Below are 17,619 nucleotides of genomic sequence, written 5' to 3'. Positions count from 1 at the left end.
CTCTTTGTTTCTTTTCCTTGTGTTCCCCCATCTTCGCTTCTCTCCTTGTTTCCTCACCTTGTTTCCTCTGGCCTCTCCTCCCCTCCCTTCTTGTTCTTCACATCTTTATTCGTCTCCTGTCCTTCCTATCCTCTCTTATTTTCTCTCCTAGCTTCCTCTCTTTTGGTTTCCTCTTCTCTTGTGTTTCCTCTGTTCTCTTCCTGTTTCCTTTCCTCTCGTCTTTCTTTCCCTCTTCATGTTTCCTCTCCTCTTGTTTCTTCTTCTGTGTTTCCTCTCCTCCCCCCTCCTCTTCCTCCCCAGATTTCAGGGGTAACATAATCCGTGCGCCAGGCTCGCTGGTTGCCATGGTAACAGCAGCTCTGAGCCGTGGACACAGAGAACACAGCAACACTTCCTGTCTCTGCTGGGAAATCTCTTAACACACACACACACACACACGTCTCTTTGTAAACACCTGCTCAGGTTTCTGGCGGTCGTGTCTTGTCGCTGAGCTGCGATCAGAATAAATCCAGACTCGGCGCTCGGCGTGCAGACGATGAAGTGTATTGTTGGATCAGATGAGGTGGTGACGCAGGTGTTCACACATCCTCATCCTCACCTGCTGAGGTCACACACACAGATTACACATCAGCTGGATTAACACAGCAGAGGTAGAGACAACAATGAGCTTTAATCCCAAACACACACACTGCGGATCTTCTTCTCTGGTTTCTTCTTCACAGAACCAGATGTGGATTAATCCGCCGCTGAAAGTAGTCCCCAGCAGAGTCACTGTTTCCTGCAGTTTGTTGATAAAACAGAGGAGTCACTGATCAAACTATTGATCCGTGTTTTTAAAGATCTGCAGTAGGAACCAATGAGCTCGGAGCTGAGGGACACAGACAGGAAGTCAGACGGACTGACGTGTTGTTGGTGTGCATCTAAACATGAGATTTTTTTGACTACTGGAAATAGAGCACAGCAGCAGAGCGATCCTGTGAGGATGCTGAAGTTAGTTTGAGCTGCAGACTTCTCTCAGAAAACTCTCTGATGATGTAAACGAACACGACGACCAGTCTGCAGGGACGTTATTAAACTCCCAGGTTACTGCACGACTGACCACATCATTTGGATTAATCTGTCACAGCCTGCAGATTTAGACAGATGAAGACGCAGCTGTTTCCAAAGTGCACGAAATATTCTCGTGAGCAGCACGTGGTGCAGCGATCAGCATCATCACTTCACAGGAAGAGGAAGCCCCTCTGTGTGGAGTCTGCGTGTCGGGGTGTGTCGGTCACTTTTTGACTTGCGTACGATTTCAGTCAGACGTGTTTCGCCCAGATGAAGGAAACAAAGTGAAACACAGTAATGTTGGTGAGGTTTTGACCTGTTGACGTTAGTTTTTATCCAGCTGAGCAAAGTGTGGTCGACGTGTTCAGATCAAGTAAAGACTGAGTTCTGTCAGATATTATTTCAGACGTCCTGCTCCGTCTGTGAAGATTGTTCCTGTCTATAAAACCTGTGAGATGAGTTACAGCGTGAAAACTTTACTTTATCTCTACGAAAACAACATATGTTTTCTCCCTCTGTCTCCTCTCTCAGGTGCACTTCCTGTGTCAGCAGCATGTTTCCGTGTCACTGGTGTAAATATCGTCACGTCTGCACCAACAACCTGCAGGACTGCTCCTTCCAGGAGGGACGGGTCAGCAACATGGAGGTAAATACACACACACACACACACACACAGAGTGGAGGTGGGGGAGGGGCGGTGGTGTGGTGACATGTTCATCTTCAGTTATCACAGTGCGCTCACACCGAGACGTTTTATATGCAGCTCTCAGTGATTATTATTTTCATAACTTTGATATTGTGTAGACTTGATATCGACCTGAAATATGCTGAAGTGACCACATGAACAAGAATATTAAATATTAGATAACTCAGTAAAGTAGAGCTACTTTTAGTTTCACACAAAATATTTATCCATCTTTATACACAGTCACTAAACAGAAAAACTACACAAAATGTACAACATGAAAAAACAGTGTTGTTAAAATAATGTCATTATTAATTCTTTTACTAAATTTATGAAGTTAAACAAGTTTTTTTGGTAACTTTTATATTTTTACACCTCGGCTGACCTGAAATATGATAACAATGAACATACTGAATTACAACTGATTATAATGATAATAATACTACAGTATATTACAGTTTGTTATTTTCTGTTTGTCTACAACTGAAGTCAGGTAAAATCAAATCGACCAAGGATTATTTAAAGAATTAAAAAGATATTATTAATAATATATTTTTTGATATTCATAAAATGATATTAATACTGTTTCTAAAAGTATATTTTTACTTTTATTCTGTGCACATGAACAGAGTTATTTATAGTATTTTCAGCTGCAGTGAATCAATATTTTCTTGTGTGCTGTGACTGATGGTGTGAGAGTGAAGAACAGCAGCAGTGATGGAGGTCAGAGCTGCTCTCCCTCTCTGTGTCATTACATGGTTCAGTAAACAACAGTAAAGCTTCAGGTCAACAGTGAAGGGCGCGCGCACACACACACACACACACACACACACACACACACACAGTTTAAAGCCCTCCTTGCTGATGCGTTCAAGGTCTCTGTGACAGACGTGATTTAAGCTGCTGAGAGGCTTCGATGACGTTTTTCAGAAAATTAAACAAACAAGAATCAGATGTGAAAACTGTGACGTCAGTTTGATCGTTTCTCGTGTTCAAAATGTTTCAGACGCTCTCAGCTGATTGGCCACATGATGATGATGTTAATATGAGACAGATATGAAACCTTGTGCTGAAGAAACTCTGCGTCTCCAAAGTGCTTTCAGACACTCCCAGCTGGTGTTTCCTGAGGAGCGCCTGACGTTTTCAGCTTTGGTGGACACAGAGCCTTAGTGGCGTCTATCAGGGAGGATTACAGGTCACAACCAGCAGAAACTTCTCCTGAGGTTTTTACTGGGAGCTGAATTGGCAAAAAAAAGAAGCTCCTCCTGGAGGACCCCGAGGTGTTCCCAGACCAGATGAGATCTATAATCCCTCCAGTGTGTTCTGGGTCTGCCCCGGGGCCTCCTACCAGCTGGACCAGGAGGATCCTGATCAGATGTTGAACCACCTCAACATGAAGGAGCAGCGGCTCTACTCCGAGCTCCCTCCAGATGTCTGACTCCTCCCCCTATCTCTAAGGCTGAGCCCAGACACCCTACAGAGGAAACTCATTTCAGACGCTTGTATCTGTGACCTCATTCTTTCAGTCACTACCCAGAGCTCATGACCATAGGTGAGGGTTGGGACGCAGATGGATCAAACTAAAGCTTCGCCTTCTTGCTCAGCTTCCTCTTTTCAACACCACAGTCCGGTGCAGCGCTGCACCAATCCACCGATCCCACACAGAAAAAAGTGTATTTAACCAGAACAACCTGGTTCAGAAACTTTTTTTTCTGCTGCAATAAAAACTTCTGCTGTTTCTATGTTGAACGCAAAACAAATTCCAGGTGACACTGTGCTGACGGAAGTGAAGAATATTTCAGTTTGGTCCTCAACATCATCGTTAAAACAGCTGCTGCTTTTAAAGAGAAGTTATGGTTTAAAATGTCGCCATAAAACCTGATTTATTTCCATAAAGTTCTGCTCAAATAATCCTAAAATAGTTACTACCTCAATATGACTGAGTAAACAACAATAACAACACCACCACCACAGTAATCTGGAGCAGGAAGTGCTGTGTCTTGTTTCTGGGGACCATTTTAAAGGTAACACCGTATGTGAGTGCTGACAGTTTGTAGTGTAACAGCTGTCAGAGTAACAGATTACCTCTCAGTCTAACGAGCGTCTCTCTGTCGCCTCGTTATCTCGTTAGCAGAGCCAGCGAGCAGGGATGGCGTTGTTTGGGTGTCTCGTTGACGTGATTGGTGCTCGGTGTCGTTGCAGGGTGACAGTAACAACCTCTGATTGGCTAATTGGTTAATAGAAGATGAATAGCCACTTAATTGACATGAAAGCATCCAATCACAGCAGTTAATGTTAATTAGCAGGCAATTAGTCTGACTAAAGACAGAGGGGGAGAGATGAGAGATGTGAGTGTGAGAGGAGAGAAAGAGACGCAGGTTGGACAGACGCAGAGGAAGCAGGGTGGGTTTTTCAGATTAAAAGTCTGTTTGTGGTTTGTTGGAAACAGAAGTGAAAACACAGACGGAGAACAAGTTAAAGATGGAGACGGATAAAGAGGAGCTGCTGCGACTATCTGTTCATCTGGAGCTGAAAATAAAAAGAGTCTGTCAGCAGACGGAGGAGGAGGAGACACAGAGCAGCCGGACGACGTCAGAATAAACCGTTCACTTAAACTCACTCAGACGAAGTTTGAGGTTCACAAATACAGAATCCTCCATCATTACGTCTGTGGAGTCGACTCAGAGCAGCAGACTGATTTACTCACTGCAGCTCCTTAAATTAAGTCCAGAGTTATTTATTCCTCAGCAGAGGAGCAGAGTCAGGATCAGCGCTGAGACATTAGTTTGAAATCTGACTGCAGAGGAAGAACGTGAGAGGTGATGAAGACAGGTGTGGAAACAGGAACTGTCACCCTGTCACGTCTCAACCTTAAAACCACACGAGGAGTTGAGTTCAGCTCTGATGTGTGTCGTCACACATGAGGAAAAATCTGAGAGAGAAACAGTAAAGACATTAAAATACTGAAACTATCAGCTCAGTACACAAGATAATGAAACGTTCATGTGGGAACATGAATTAAACCACTTCGGTGTTTTTGCTTATTGTGATGTCATTGTGACATTGTTGAAGGAAAAAAACATCAGTTGGTGGTGTTGTACCGACGTAGTGCTTTTATTTTGAAAGAGACTGTATCAAACTGTACATTTCCTGTGAAAACAGAAGTGTATTTTGAAAACAGACAATGCATGTAACAGGCTGAAGTTGACACGGCGTCCCAGAACGTCAACAACCAACACACCCAGGGTACCTTGGACGTCATATGTGGACGTGGAAAGTCCATGACCAAACGTGGACATGTGATGAAGAGGACAAAGAAGGTAGAAGGGTGGAGTCCTTCAGTGGACTCAGGCAGGCCGATGATTCTGATATTGTTGCTCTAACGGGACTCACGGTCAGTCACTGTAGCCCTTTTTAAACAGGAGTTGTGCAAATCTGCAGGAAAGCCCAATCAGTCTTTTTTCAGCATTGGCAGTATAAAAACAAAATCGGGGAGTGCAGCAAAATGCCGCCTACCTACTTTTGTTTATACAGAATGTGCCTTTTTCGGGGCAATGGGGGGCGTGAGCAAGTAACAAAACGTGTAGCTCAGCGTGTGACGTAAACAGTGACGTGGGAGGGAAGCCGCGGCTGGTCAGTCCTTCAGTGATTCTCTCGTAAGTCGGCCTGTTCTTCACCGTCCCCGTCATCTGACGGTTAATGGCCTCTTCGTTTGCGAGGACAAGGAGGGCGCGCAATTCCTTGTCTCCCCAGTTGCTCATCTTTACGGTGTCTGTCAGGTTTGTGTTTCCCTCTTGCTACTAGCTGCTCGCTAATTGGAAAATTGGGCACCTTGGATCAACTCGCCAATCCGGCTCTGTGTGTCTAAACGCTTGCAGCTTGCTGGCAAAACAGCCCAACATTCACCGAAAATCTGGCAGTGTAAAAGGGGCTTGTGTTTAGCAGTTTAGCATTGCCCCCGTTAGTTAGCACACGTTGTCTCCAGAGCTAATGTGCGCTCTTCCTGTAAGTTGGCGTTGGACTTGAGCGACGTTATTTTCTGAGCTTACTTTGCCGCTGTGGTTTGAACAAGGTCTAGCTTTACTTCGAGTGTTGAGGGCCTGTCTTTTAGGAGGTTAGCTATGGTTGCTATGCTGAGCTTGTTGCTATCATTAGCCCCATCGAGGGGGTCTGCTTTAACAGTTTCTTTTTTGCTTGGCTGACTTTGTTGCCGTATTTCGGAGATTTGTTGCCAAAGAGAAAAAAACATCCACCGTCTGGTTACAAGTAAAAGTGGAATTACAAGGTCCTAAAAAATTAAGTAAACAGAAGTTTTAGGAGCCAGACTCAATGTGTGTCTACTCCGTCATACCAAACAGGAAGTCCACGTAACTTTTTTTATAACTTCACAACTTTTTCTTCTTCAGTGCCACATTAAAACAATGTCTGTCACCTTGTTTCACTCAGGTGTGACAGAGTCTGTCACAGGTGAGCTCAGTGTTTGGATCAGTGTCCAATGTTTGCTGAGAAATGCAGAACCACAGTCGGCTTTTATCCTGAACACACACACACACTGTCACACACTGTCTTACACACGGTCTCGCTGTCACACAGTCTCCACAGTCGCTGCTGGCGTCCGCTGCGCTCTGGTCCACTTCCTGTGGAGCTAATGGTCTTCCTGTCAGTCACAAGGCAATTAATTACCGTGGTGACGCTCGTTAATAAAGGTTTCACCCCACTGAGAGGCACTGTCAGACTGTGTGTGTGTGTGTGTGTGTGTGTTGGTGGGTGTGTGTGTTTCCAGCAGCCTCAGGAAGCTTGGATCTGTCAGCAGCTGTCCATTACTGAACACACACACCTCTGTCGGCTGCGTGTGTGTGTGTGTGTGTGTGTGTTACAGTGTGACGAGAACACACAGGGTGATATATCGATTATACATCCACAATAATCCATGAAGACGTTTCCAATAACGGTATCTGTTGATACAAACTGCATGTAGTCTCTTATCATCAGTTATTGATTTATTTTTCTTTTAGCTAACATTAAATAATTTAAACTAAACTGTAGCTCCGCCCCCACCAATCCTTAGACCCCAGGATTGGTCTCTGATGTCACTCCCAGATTGATTGACAGGTCTTTTAACACAGAAAAAAAGGTTATTAATAATTTGTGCTGGTGCCACATTTAAAGCTACTGTAATCAATAATTCATATGGACCCTGGTAAAGTGTGTGTGTGGTCGCTGTGAGTCCTCAGAGGAGCTTCGGCCTCTTCATGTTAAAGGACACTCGGTTTAGGAGCTAATTAAACATCTCTGTTGAGGTTAGCAGCTGAAACTGTTTGGTTCAAGTTAGCTAACAGTGCAGATCAGTAACGAGCACATATTATATCATTTAATTGGCTTCCCATCAAAAAACAGTCAAATACCCCTCCAACAAAATTAGAGCGTGTATGTGGGTTTTTAAATCACCTGTAGACCTGCACAAAATTGGCAACAGACTCCTTTCCCATTACCAGGAGAGCAGAGCTGTGTACCCTTCTGTGTTTTTTTTTTTGTTTGTTTTTGTTTTTTTTGTCACGGACAGGCAGGAAAACAGGTTAGTAAACAGTAGAAAGCAGCAGGTGGCCAGTGAAACTCTGTGCAGATTAATTTGGAGCGATGTTTTTATGGCTGCTTGGGCCGAGCCGGGTGGTATTTTGTGGTGGCGCATTATTGCTCAGGTCATTAAATCAGCTGCTTTCCATTGATTTTGATGATTTTTCTTACAGCTCTTATAAATCAGCCTCTCTATGATCGATGAGGTGTCCCACATGGATCAATATTAGGCTCCCTGTGCTCCACAAAGGGCTTCATAGGGCAGCAAAATAAAACAGACAAGTCATAAAATTGAATGGTTTCAAAAGAAAACATTTTCAGAGAAAAACCAACCAAGGAAATAAAAGACATTTCAAAGGAAATTAGAGCAGGAGAGACTCTCAGATAAAAGCTTGTTTTAATAAGGGGCTCAAAGAGATCACTGACTCGGCCGACCTGATTCCCTCAGACAGATCATTGCAGAGCCTTGGGGCCCTGACAGCAGACCCCTTTAGTTTTTAGCCTCTCGAACAGACAGACGACCTCTCAGAGTAAACATGGACGTGTCAGAGGTCAGACATGTAGCTGAAAGATAGACCGCAAAAACTCTTTAAAGTAAAATATATTCTTAACATGCTTGGAGCCAGTGTGAAAAATGTGGGATGAGATGAAAGTGTGTAAAATTGTCTGTGTGTCTTAAAAAGTTACGATATTTTAGAAATATGTCTAAGATGATAAAGACACGATTGCACAAGCTCTGCTCAAAACTTTAATTGCTGTCAAACTAGACAGCAGGATCCCTGAAACATGCTTGATATGATCTAGGGCTGCAACTAACGATTATTTTCATTGTCGACTAATCTGTCGATTATTTCTTTGATTAGTCGACTAATCATTTTATCAAAAAATGTGTTGGTCTGTCTCTCCCAAACCCCAAAATGATGTCATCTAATGTCTTGTTTTGTACTCACGCCAAAGGGTTTTAGTTCACCGTCATGGGAGAGTGCGTAAAGCTGCCAACATTTGAACGTAAGAAGCTGCAATAAGAGTGTTTTGGGCACTTTTATTTTTTATTTTTTTTAATATTTTATTTGCTTTTTGATGCTCAGGGGGTAAAGAATTCACAATAGTAGATCAACAGTCAGGTCAGTTACAAAGAAAATCAATAACAACATTTTGAGATGGTGAAAAGAGTTCATATCATACAGCTGTGCTTGTATCCTTGAGTGGACGCTAGATTCAGATCTTTGATACAATCCTTGACATAAACACACATATGACTATAACACAGACCCCACACATACACATACTTTTCATATGTAAGTACCATAAATAATGTTTTTTAGTCGGGGCAGGTGATATTGTTGTGAATTTGCACGTTAATTTGATTCCAAGTCTTTTAGGAGGAAGTGTATATAGAATTGGATGCTTGCTCTAAACTAAGAAGTGTTTCAAAGGTTTGTATCCAAGGTTTACATTAATATTATCAGTAGTCTTCCAGTTAGTAGCAATAACTCGTTTTTCACTCATAAGGCCAACAGACACAATTTTTTTTTGAAAATGCGGGCTGTATTTTGGGCACTTTTATAGTACTTTTCTATGAAAAATGACTCAAACCGATTAGACGACTACTAAAATAGTCATCGATTATTTTAATAGTCGATTAGTCAACGATTAATCGACTAATTGTTGCAGCCCTAATATGATCCACATTATTATTCACTCTGAACATGAATGATATTGAGTTTCTGATTCAGCACTGTAGTATCTGTTTTTATGCCGATGACACCATCGTGTACGTCATCGGCTCAAACACAAAACAAATCTCCACATTATGTGTTACATGTTTAACTTATTACAAACTGCAGATAGACAAAATGTTTGCATTAAATGAGAGCAGTGAGCTCTGATGTTTCTGCTCCAGTTCATCCAAGCGCTGAATTTTGAGGTCATTTACTTGAATATTTCCATTTTATTCTACTTTATACTTCTACTCCAAGGAAACAAATACTCCACGTTTTACAGACCACATTTAAAGTTACAGGTCACTTTGTAAATTCAGATTATTAATACACTGTAGTATAATGTATATAGTATAAATAGTAAATGTATTATTATAGATGAATCTACCCAGCAGTGTAAAAAGTCATTAAAATGATCTCCAGCTGCAACATCAAAGTGATGATCACATTAATGCATCAGTTATTATAATACAAGAACGTAATGTACTTTTATTTGAGTACGTGAGTGCCTCTCACATCACTGACTGTGGATCAGTTAAAATAAACTGTTGAACTTTAATAATAATAAACTGTTATTTACTGTAAACGCTGACGTGGATATCAGAGTGTGTATTAACTCCTCCTCCCTCTGTCTCTGCAGGGCTGTCCTCAGATCCTCCCCACCTCTGACATCCTGGTCCCGGCCGGGATGGTTCGTCCAATCACGTTGCGAGCTCGTAACCTCCCCCAGCCTCAGTCGGGTCAGAAGAACTACGAGTGTGTGTTCAACATCCAGGGAAAGGTCCAGCGTATCCCCGCCGTCCGCTTCAACTCCTCCTGCATCCAGTGTCAGAACACCTCGGTGAGTATCTACACTACCCAGCATGCACTGCTGCTCAGATTACACAGGTTGATGAAGAGGAGGGGCCGTCAGTGTTTTGACCATATGTGTGTGTGTGTGTTAGTGTGTGTGTGGTGGGAACGGTACTGTGGTACTGTAGATGGTGAGAGAGAGAGAGAGGGAGGAGAGCGTTCCTTTAACACTGCGTTGCATGGCGGCAACAGCTGATCATTCGCCATCAGCTGTCAGCCCCCCCCCCATACACACACACACTTCCAGCTGAGAGGAAAGTGAAGGTGACTCTGTCGACTGCCAGACATGCAGCATCAGCACACACACACACACACACACACATTGTATTCCATTGTATAGAAAAATGGATGACATCATCATTCTGACCACGACTCCTCCCTCTTCAGCCTGATGCGGTCATATCAGTTGTAGTAGAGTATTAGCAGTGACATCACCACACCGCCGACGCCCTCTGTCTCTCTGTGGCTGTCACTCAGGCTCTGTGTGTGTGTGTGTGTGTGTGTGTGTGTGTGTGTGCACTGACCCGGTGACCCCCAGAAGTCAGAGGTCAGGCTTCAGGTGGACAGCCAGTATTGATGTGTCTGACCGGGATTCAAATATCACACACACACACACACACACTACAGATTGATTATTGTCCTTTACTGAGACCACACGCGCAGACACACACACACACACACACACACACACACACACACACAGCATCCACTGTCCTGCATACTCAAAACACACACACACCAACTGTTGTCCGTCTGCTCATGCTCATTTCCTGTCCTTCATCTGTCTTCCTGTCGGTGAGCCCGCCCCGAAGACGCCTCACACACACACACACACACACACACACACACACACACACACACACACACATTATGCACCGACATACCACTACTAAATGCAGACAGCAACACACACACACACACACACACACACACACACACACACACACACACACATACAGATGGTCAGTGTGTGTGTCTGTATTTAATTAAGTTACTATTCCCAGAGGAAATTGGCCATTTAGTACAACAGCACACACACACACACACACACACACACACGGTTCGGTCTTCAAAATAAAAGCACAGTGTTTGTTTCCTGCAGACTGAAGCCGTTTAATTGAATGTCGAGTTAATTAAGTGAAAGAAATTCAGGCAGTAAATGTCAGAGACTCAGAACTGAGACAGAACAACAGTGTGACGAACACGACTGGTTCCTTCAGACGGTGAGATGTGGCATCATGTCTGTGTGTTCAGGACGAGGTTAGCTTAGCATTAAGACAGGCAGCAGGGGAAACAGGTCACCTGGCTCTGTCCACAGCTCAACAGGACTCCGTCAGAAATTCAGTTTATGGCTGGACCGTGTATGAAACACCAGAGAGCTTTTAATCTGAAACAAGTGCTGTGTCTCAAATCGCGTACTTCTGTACTTACACTTAATATTGTGAGTGCATGAGTGCGTTCACACTGAGAAGTATGGAAAATGCAGTGCGCTATGAGTTCCTGGATGGTGCACTCAAAACAGTCAAGAAGGTGAGTGTGGAACTATGGACACTTCTCGCCCTCAGTGGTCGCCATCTTGGCTACGTAGCAGAAGGGGAGGGACCACTGCTCAAACTGGAAATAGCGGCCGAGGACTGTGCGACCGTGAACGTCGCTGCATTGTACAAATACATGTGTTTTTGCACTAAGCACCACTATACTGTTGTCAGGTATAAGCCAGCAGTGTGTTTGTTGGGTTCATTCAGCAGTCTGTAATGATGATGATCTGTAATGACGATAACTCAAATGCTAATGCTAGTTTGCTAACTAGCTAATTTGCGGTCTTCATTTCCGGTGAGTGCACAACAGCCGTGTTTGGTTTGAGACAACATTACCCTGTCGAAATTTGCGCACTATGGTCCGGTCGGGGATAAAGTGTTAATTTTCATCGACCATTTTTCCATGATGAAATCAAGATGATGACGATATCTTGATATATATCTTGATAATAAAAACTTAGAGGAAATCTAAGTTTCATTTTCATTGCTGGGACATGATAAAAATGTTGGTGGTGGACTGTTGAAAGCTTGTAATGATCTTCAGATGCCTGATGAGCGACAGGCTGTAAACTCCAGTAAATAGTCTGCACCAGGATGTTTGGGTTGGTGCGAGTTGTGAGCTGTAATTCAGCAGTAAATAATCAGCTGTGGATGGTGGAGCTGCTGAATGGATTTGTGGAGTTTGTTAGTTGTTTGTTAGAGTTTGTTAGTTGCAGCTGTTAGCAGTTAGCGCCACTCGCTGGCAAAAACATATAGGAAACATCAGGACTATAAGTTGACTAAAACTTTTGAATTTTCGTTGACAGAAACGCTTTGACTTTTCCTCAATGAAAATAGCTAAAATTTATTGAGTCACTGAGTAAAATTATTGAGGATAAAAATGACTCAAAGTTTACTAAAATGTAAGGAATTTACGTCAACTAAATCCAGACTAAAACTATGAAGGATAAAAATGTTTAAAACTAATAAACTTTTTAATGTCAAGACTAAATCTAAAATAGCTGTCAAAATGAACACTGGTCGTTGCAGTGTGGTGCTCAGGCCCTAAATGCATCTGAAGTGTGTTTTAAAGTATCACGTTATTCATTGAGATGAGTGACCTCTTTGTGAAAAATACATTATCTCCTATTTTTTGTTGAAAAAAGGTCTGTTAAGACTGTTTATGGTCATTTTTAATATCAGGTGATTTCTGTGTTCAGATTCTCCATCCATTGAATGAAGTACCCTAATCACATCAGATGGATGCTCATGGTTTATTTGGAGTGTTGGGCTCTGAACATGTGAAATTGTTGGAAAGAAAAATCCACCGCTCCGTGAAAAGAAGAGGTGAACATGAAGAAACATCAGAGATCGCTGTATAAGCTAAAAAATGGTTTCATGTAGAAAGTGGCGACTCGTGAGGAAACAAAGTGGTATAAAATAATTTGACTTGGAGGGAAGTGACAGTGATGATTAGACTTATAAATTCAGTGTTTGGCCGTACATCAGTTTTTACCTCTGTTGCCTGGCAGCTCACTTCTCAGCTAACTATCACTCGTTGACTTGTTTGATTTGTTTGTACGCCGCCTGGCGTTTTAGACCACCGTGCATCGGACAACATGTTGAGTGTGAACGCCTGTGTTCGTGCTCCTGGTTCTGGTGCCATCTACAGAAACTTGAGCCACGTTGTCTCACAGTCGTGTAAAAGCTTCAGACGCTGTTTGTCCGTGTTGTGTCTCAGCTGGATGATCATGTGATGGCGTTCACGTGTTGGAGGCAGAGAGATGAAAGCTTGATGGGAACAGACGGAGGACGGTGAACGCTCTTGTGTTTTCTTTCTCTTCTCTTTTTAATTTACCTCCTCGTCTGTCGTCACCTCCAGTTCTTCTTCTTCACTATTTTATATTCATTTTTTCCCTTATCATCCCGTCTGTATCTGTTTTTCTTTTCCATACCTAATATTTCCTCCTTGTTCCCTCCATCCGTCCTCCACACTGTTGAGACACGACAAGTTGAGCTGTAAATAAATAAATAAGATATTAATAGGATGAAAAATATTTCATCATCCAGTGTTGCTGTTTTCTCTCCGCCACAGTCTAATTATCCTCGGCTCTATTTCAGATCACTTCCGACTGTCCTTGAGTCTCTTCGGCTTTATTTATTCATTTCTTTATTTTTATAGAATTCATGCACGTCAGCTTTGGTTATATTTTCTCTGGTTTGAATAGTTGGACCTGTGAGGACCTCTCGTCCAACACCGAGAGGCTTCAGATACATTGAACTGGTGCGATCTGTGAAGAAAGGCAGTGAACAGATCGTCACATTAAAAAAAGGAACAACATTAATTTGCAACTTTCACGCTTGACTGTTTAAAACAGTGACGTTCCTGACGACACACACACGGTTTGACTGTGGTGTTTTCAGTCTGATAAGAAGGCAGCGACTCCCAATTAACTCTGTCTTGTGAATTATTCCAGACAGAGTGTGAACATACAAAACTCAGAACGAACTCCAGAGACTCTGAAGGTTTTATGTGACAGACAGGAAGTTTGAAAAACATGAAAATCTTCCTCCGTATTTTTACTGAGATTCATCCAATTAACACGTGTAAATGACAGCGACGTGTTTGTGATCCAGCGCTCATGATAGAGATGAAAGATTCAGCTTATGGTGAGTTTGATAAATTAACTATGTGTCACTATGAATCTGCATCAGACTGAACAAAGTGTTTCCTCTTTAAAGTCCAGTTCAGACCAAAGATTCACAACCAGACGAGTTAAAACAGACAACTACTGTCAACACTCCGTTCTGTAACGTTGTAAAAAGCTGCTGGTTGACAGGAAGTGACCACCATGAGAGGGCGCATCATCTCTAGTCAACGACTCTCTGTGCTTCTGATCTGTAACGCTGACAGGAAGTGACCGCCATGAGACGGCGTATCGTCTCTAGTCAACGACTCTCTGTGCTTCTGATCTGTAACGCTGACAGGAAGTGACCGCCATGAGACGGCGTATCATCTCTAGTCAACGACTCTCTGTGCTTCTGATCTGTAACGTCGACAGGAAGTGACCGCCATGAGACGGCGTATCATCTCTAGTCAACGACTCTCTGTGCTTCTGATCTGTAACGCTGACAGGAAGTGACCGCCATGAGACGGCGTATCGTCTCTAGTCAACGACTCTCTGTGCTTCTGATCTGTAACGCTGACAGGAAGTGACCGCCATGAGACGGCGTATCATCTCTAGTCAACGACTCTCTGTGCTTCTGATCTGTAACGCTGACAGGAAGTGACCGCCATGAGACGGCGTATCGTCTCTAGTCAACTTCTCTCTGTGCTTCTGATCTGTAACGCTGACAGGAAGTGACCGCCATGAGACGGCGTATCATCTCTAGTCAACGACTCTCTGTGCTTCTGATCTGTAACGTCGACAGGAAGTGACCGCCATGAGACGGCGTATCGTCTCTAGTCGACAACTCTCTGTGCTTCTGATCTGTAACGTCGACAGGAAGTGACCGCCGTGAGACGGCGTATCATCTCTAGTCAACGACTCTCTGTGCTTCTGATCTGTAACGTCGACAGGAAGTGACCGCCATGAGACGGCGTATCGTCTCTAGTCAACGACTCTCTGTGCTTCTGATCTGTAACGCTGACAGGAAGTGACCGCCATGAGACGGCGTATCGTCTCTAGTCAACAGCTCTCTGTGCTTCTGATCTGTAACGCTGACAGGAAGTGACCACCATGAGACGGCGTATCGTCTCTAGTCAACGACTCTCTGTGCTTCTGATCTGTAACGCTGACAGGAAGTGACGGCCATGAGACGGCGTATCGTCTCTAGTCAACAGCTCTCTGTGCTTCTGATCTGTAACGCTGACAGGAAGTGACGGCCATGAGACGGCGTATCGTCTCTAGTCAACGACTCTCTGTGCTTCTGATCTGTAACGTCGACAGGAAGTGACCACCATGAGACGGCGTATCATCTCTAGTCAACGACTCTCTGTGCTTCTGATCTGTAACGTAGACAGGAAGTGACCGCCATGAGACGGCGTATCATCTCTGTCAGCGACTCTCTGTGCTTCTGATCTGTAACGTCGACAAGAAGTGACCGCCATGAGGCGGCGTATCATCTCTAGTCAAGCACTCTCTGTGCTTCTGATCTGTAACGCTGACAGGAAGTGACCATGAGACGGCGTATCATCTCTAGTCAACAACTCTCTGTGCTTCTGATCTGTAACGCTGACAGGAAGTGACCGCCATGAGACGGCGTATCATCTCTAGTCAACAACTCTCTGTGCTTCTGATCTGTAACGTCGACAGGAAGTGACCGCCATGAGACGGCGTATCATCTCTAGTCAACGACTCTCTGTGCTTCTGATCTGTAACGCTGACAGGAAGTGACCACCATGAGACGGCGTATCATCTCTAGTCAACAACTCTCTGTGCTTCATTCTGATTTGCAGCTTTTCAGACTTATTTTGTGGCTGAATATAATTTGTTGCTTCTTAAAACAGAGGGCTCTGTGGGGACGGAGCGCCTGCTGCAGCAAGCCAACACACCATCATTTTGACTTGACCAGCTGACTTCACTACAAGCTGATTGGCTGTTGAAACAGGTGACGTGCTTTAAAACCAGCCGCCGGCCATTTGACCAGCTGAGTGTCAGGTGACACCATCAGTCGACTTGAGTCCAGCTCAGACCGGCCAGTTTTGTCTTGTCGTGAATCTTTGGTCTGAACTGGGCTTCACATGTCACGCCTCTCTTGATTCTGTGATGTCATCATGCTGTATAAAATCACACACTGGAGCGACATGATGCTGCCATCGTTTGGTTCTGTGTAAAAATACAAAGGAGACTCAAGGAAAGGACTTCGTAGCGACTCTATAGCGCCATCTCTGTGTAAGAGGAGCACACATCACCTAACTTCCTCCTGTCTATGTCATCATGCTGTATAAAATCACACACTGGAGCATCGTTTGGTTCTGTGTAAAAATACAAAAGACTACAAGGAAAGGATAGCGCCATCTCTGTGTAAGAGGAGCACACATCACCTAACTTCCTCCTGTCTCCCGTCAAACAACCACAGAGGTCGCTGCCTGCAGTCAACATAAATGTGTGTCATAATAAGGTGCAGCACAGACGAGCTGTTCAGCTGTTGGTCCAGGACGTTAGAGAAACTACAGCTGAATAAAAAGAGAAGAAAGACACACACACACTCACACACTCCTGCTGCTGTTGCCAGGCGCCTCTGACCCCATAGTGACAGGCCTAGCGACCAGGCAGGGGTTGCCATGGGGACGACAGGTCCACACACACACACACACACACACACACACACACAGTGTCCACCAGCTCTGTGACATTAAGACTCAGCAGGAGACGGAGACGGTAAGACGAAGCAGACAGAGACAGGAAACACTGACAGAGAGAGAAAATAAAATTAATTTTATGGTCCCGCTGAGGAAAATATTTCCCCCTGAATTACACAGAAAAACAAGCAGAGTGACACAAACGCAGATCGCACCATCACAGCACAGCAGGTCCCACATGAAGGCAGCGTCATAAAGACACAGAGCGGAGACAGTTCACACCGCGGAGACGGAGACGAATGAACACACTCAAGTTTACTGAAGGAAGTTCAGGACGAGTTCTTCAGATCTGTCTCAGTGTGACGCTGACGGGACGTATATACACTGAAAGAGTGTGTGTGCTAACACTGCTCCTGTCCATACTGACTGTGATGTCATCACTTTATAACAAGACTACTCTGTCGCATACTCATTATGTATGGAGGGGGGGCGGGGTGCTGAAAGGGGGAGGCAGGTCAAATATCTCAAAGCACTGGAGAGGGACTTATGTTTTTTATTATTATTATTTATTTATTTATTATTATTATTATTTTTATTTTAAGCTGACGGTCGGCTGTCGACCAAAGTCGGGCCGTCGGTGAGCGTCTGTCAGCCTAGTTTTTGCAGTGTGTCCCGCACCGTCAGCGCTTCGGTGTCGGCGGCTTTTCGGCCAATTGAGCATGCTGAATCGGCGGCGGAGCTTGTCGGTGAGAGAGATCACTCTGATTGGCTGTTCAGGTTTTATTTCCTCGCCCCTGTAGCGAGTGAATCTGCCTGTAGTGAAACCGGGGCTAACCGGTGCTTCCTCCTCAGGCTCCACTTCACTCAGCTGCCCCACAGACCCGCTGCTTCTTCCCACTTTAACCTGAATAACAA

The 17,619-nt window shown here is 44.1% G+C and overlaps 1 protein-coding gene across 1 annotated transcript in view; it reads left to right on the top strand.

Moving 5' to 3' along the window:
- The window catches only part of plxna3 (plexin A3), a 177,621-nt gene that overhangs the window by 121,759 nt on the left and 38,243 nt on the right, over positions 1–17,619 (top strand). Inside the window, exons 12-13 of the mRNA XM_049582441.1 lie at positions 1,582–1,696; positions 9,671–9,871. Coding sequence (XP_049438398.1) covers positions 1,582–1,696; positions 9,671–9,871 — 316 coding nt within the window. The remainder of the gene's footprint in view (positions 1–1,581; positions 1,697–9,670; positions 9,872–17,619) is intronic.

This window comes from Epinephelus fuscoguttatus, linkage group LG7 (assembly GCF_011397635.1).
Source record: "Epinephelus fuscoguttatus linkage group LG7, E.fuscoguttatus.final_Chr_v1".
Classification (NCBI taxonomy): Eukaryota; Metazoa; Chordata; class Actinopteri; order Perciformes; family Serranidae; genus Epinephelus; species Epinephelus fuscoguttatus.
Note: the sequence above shows the minus strand (reverse complement) of the source record. Positions and strands in the feature narration are given on the sequence as shown.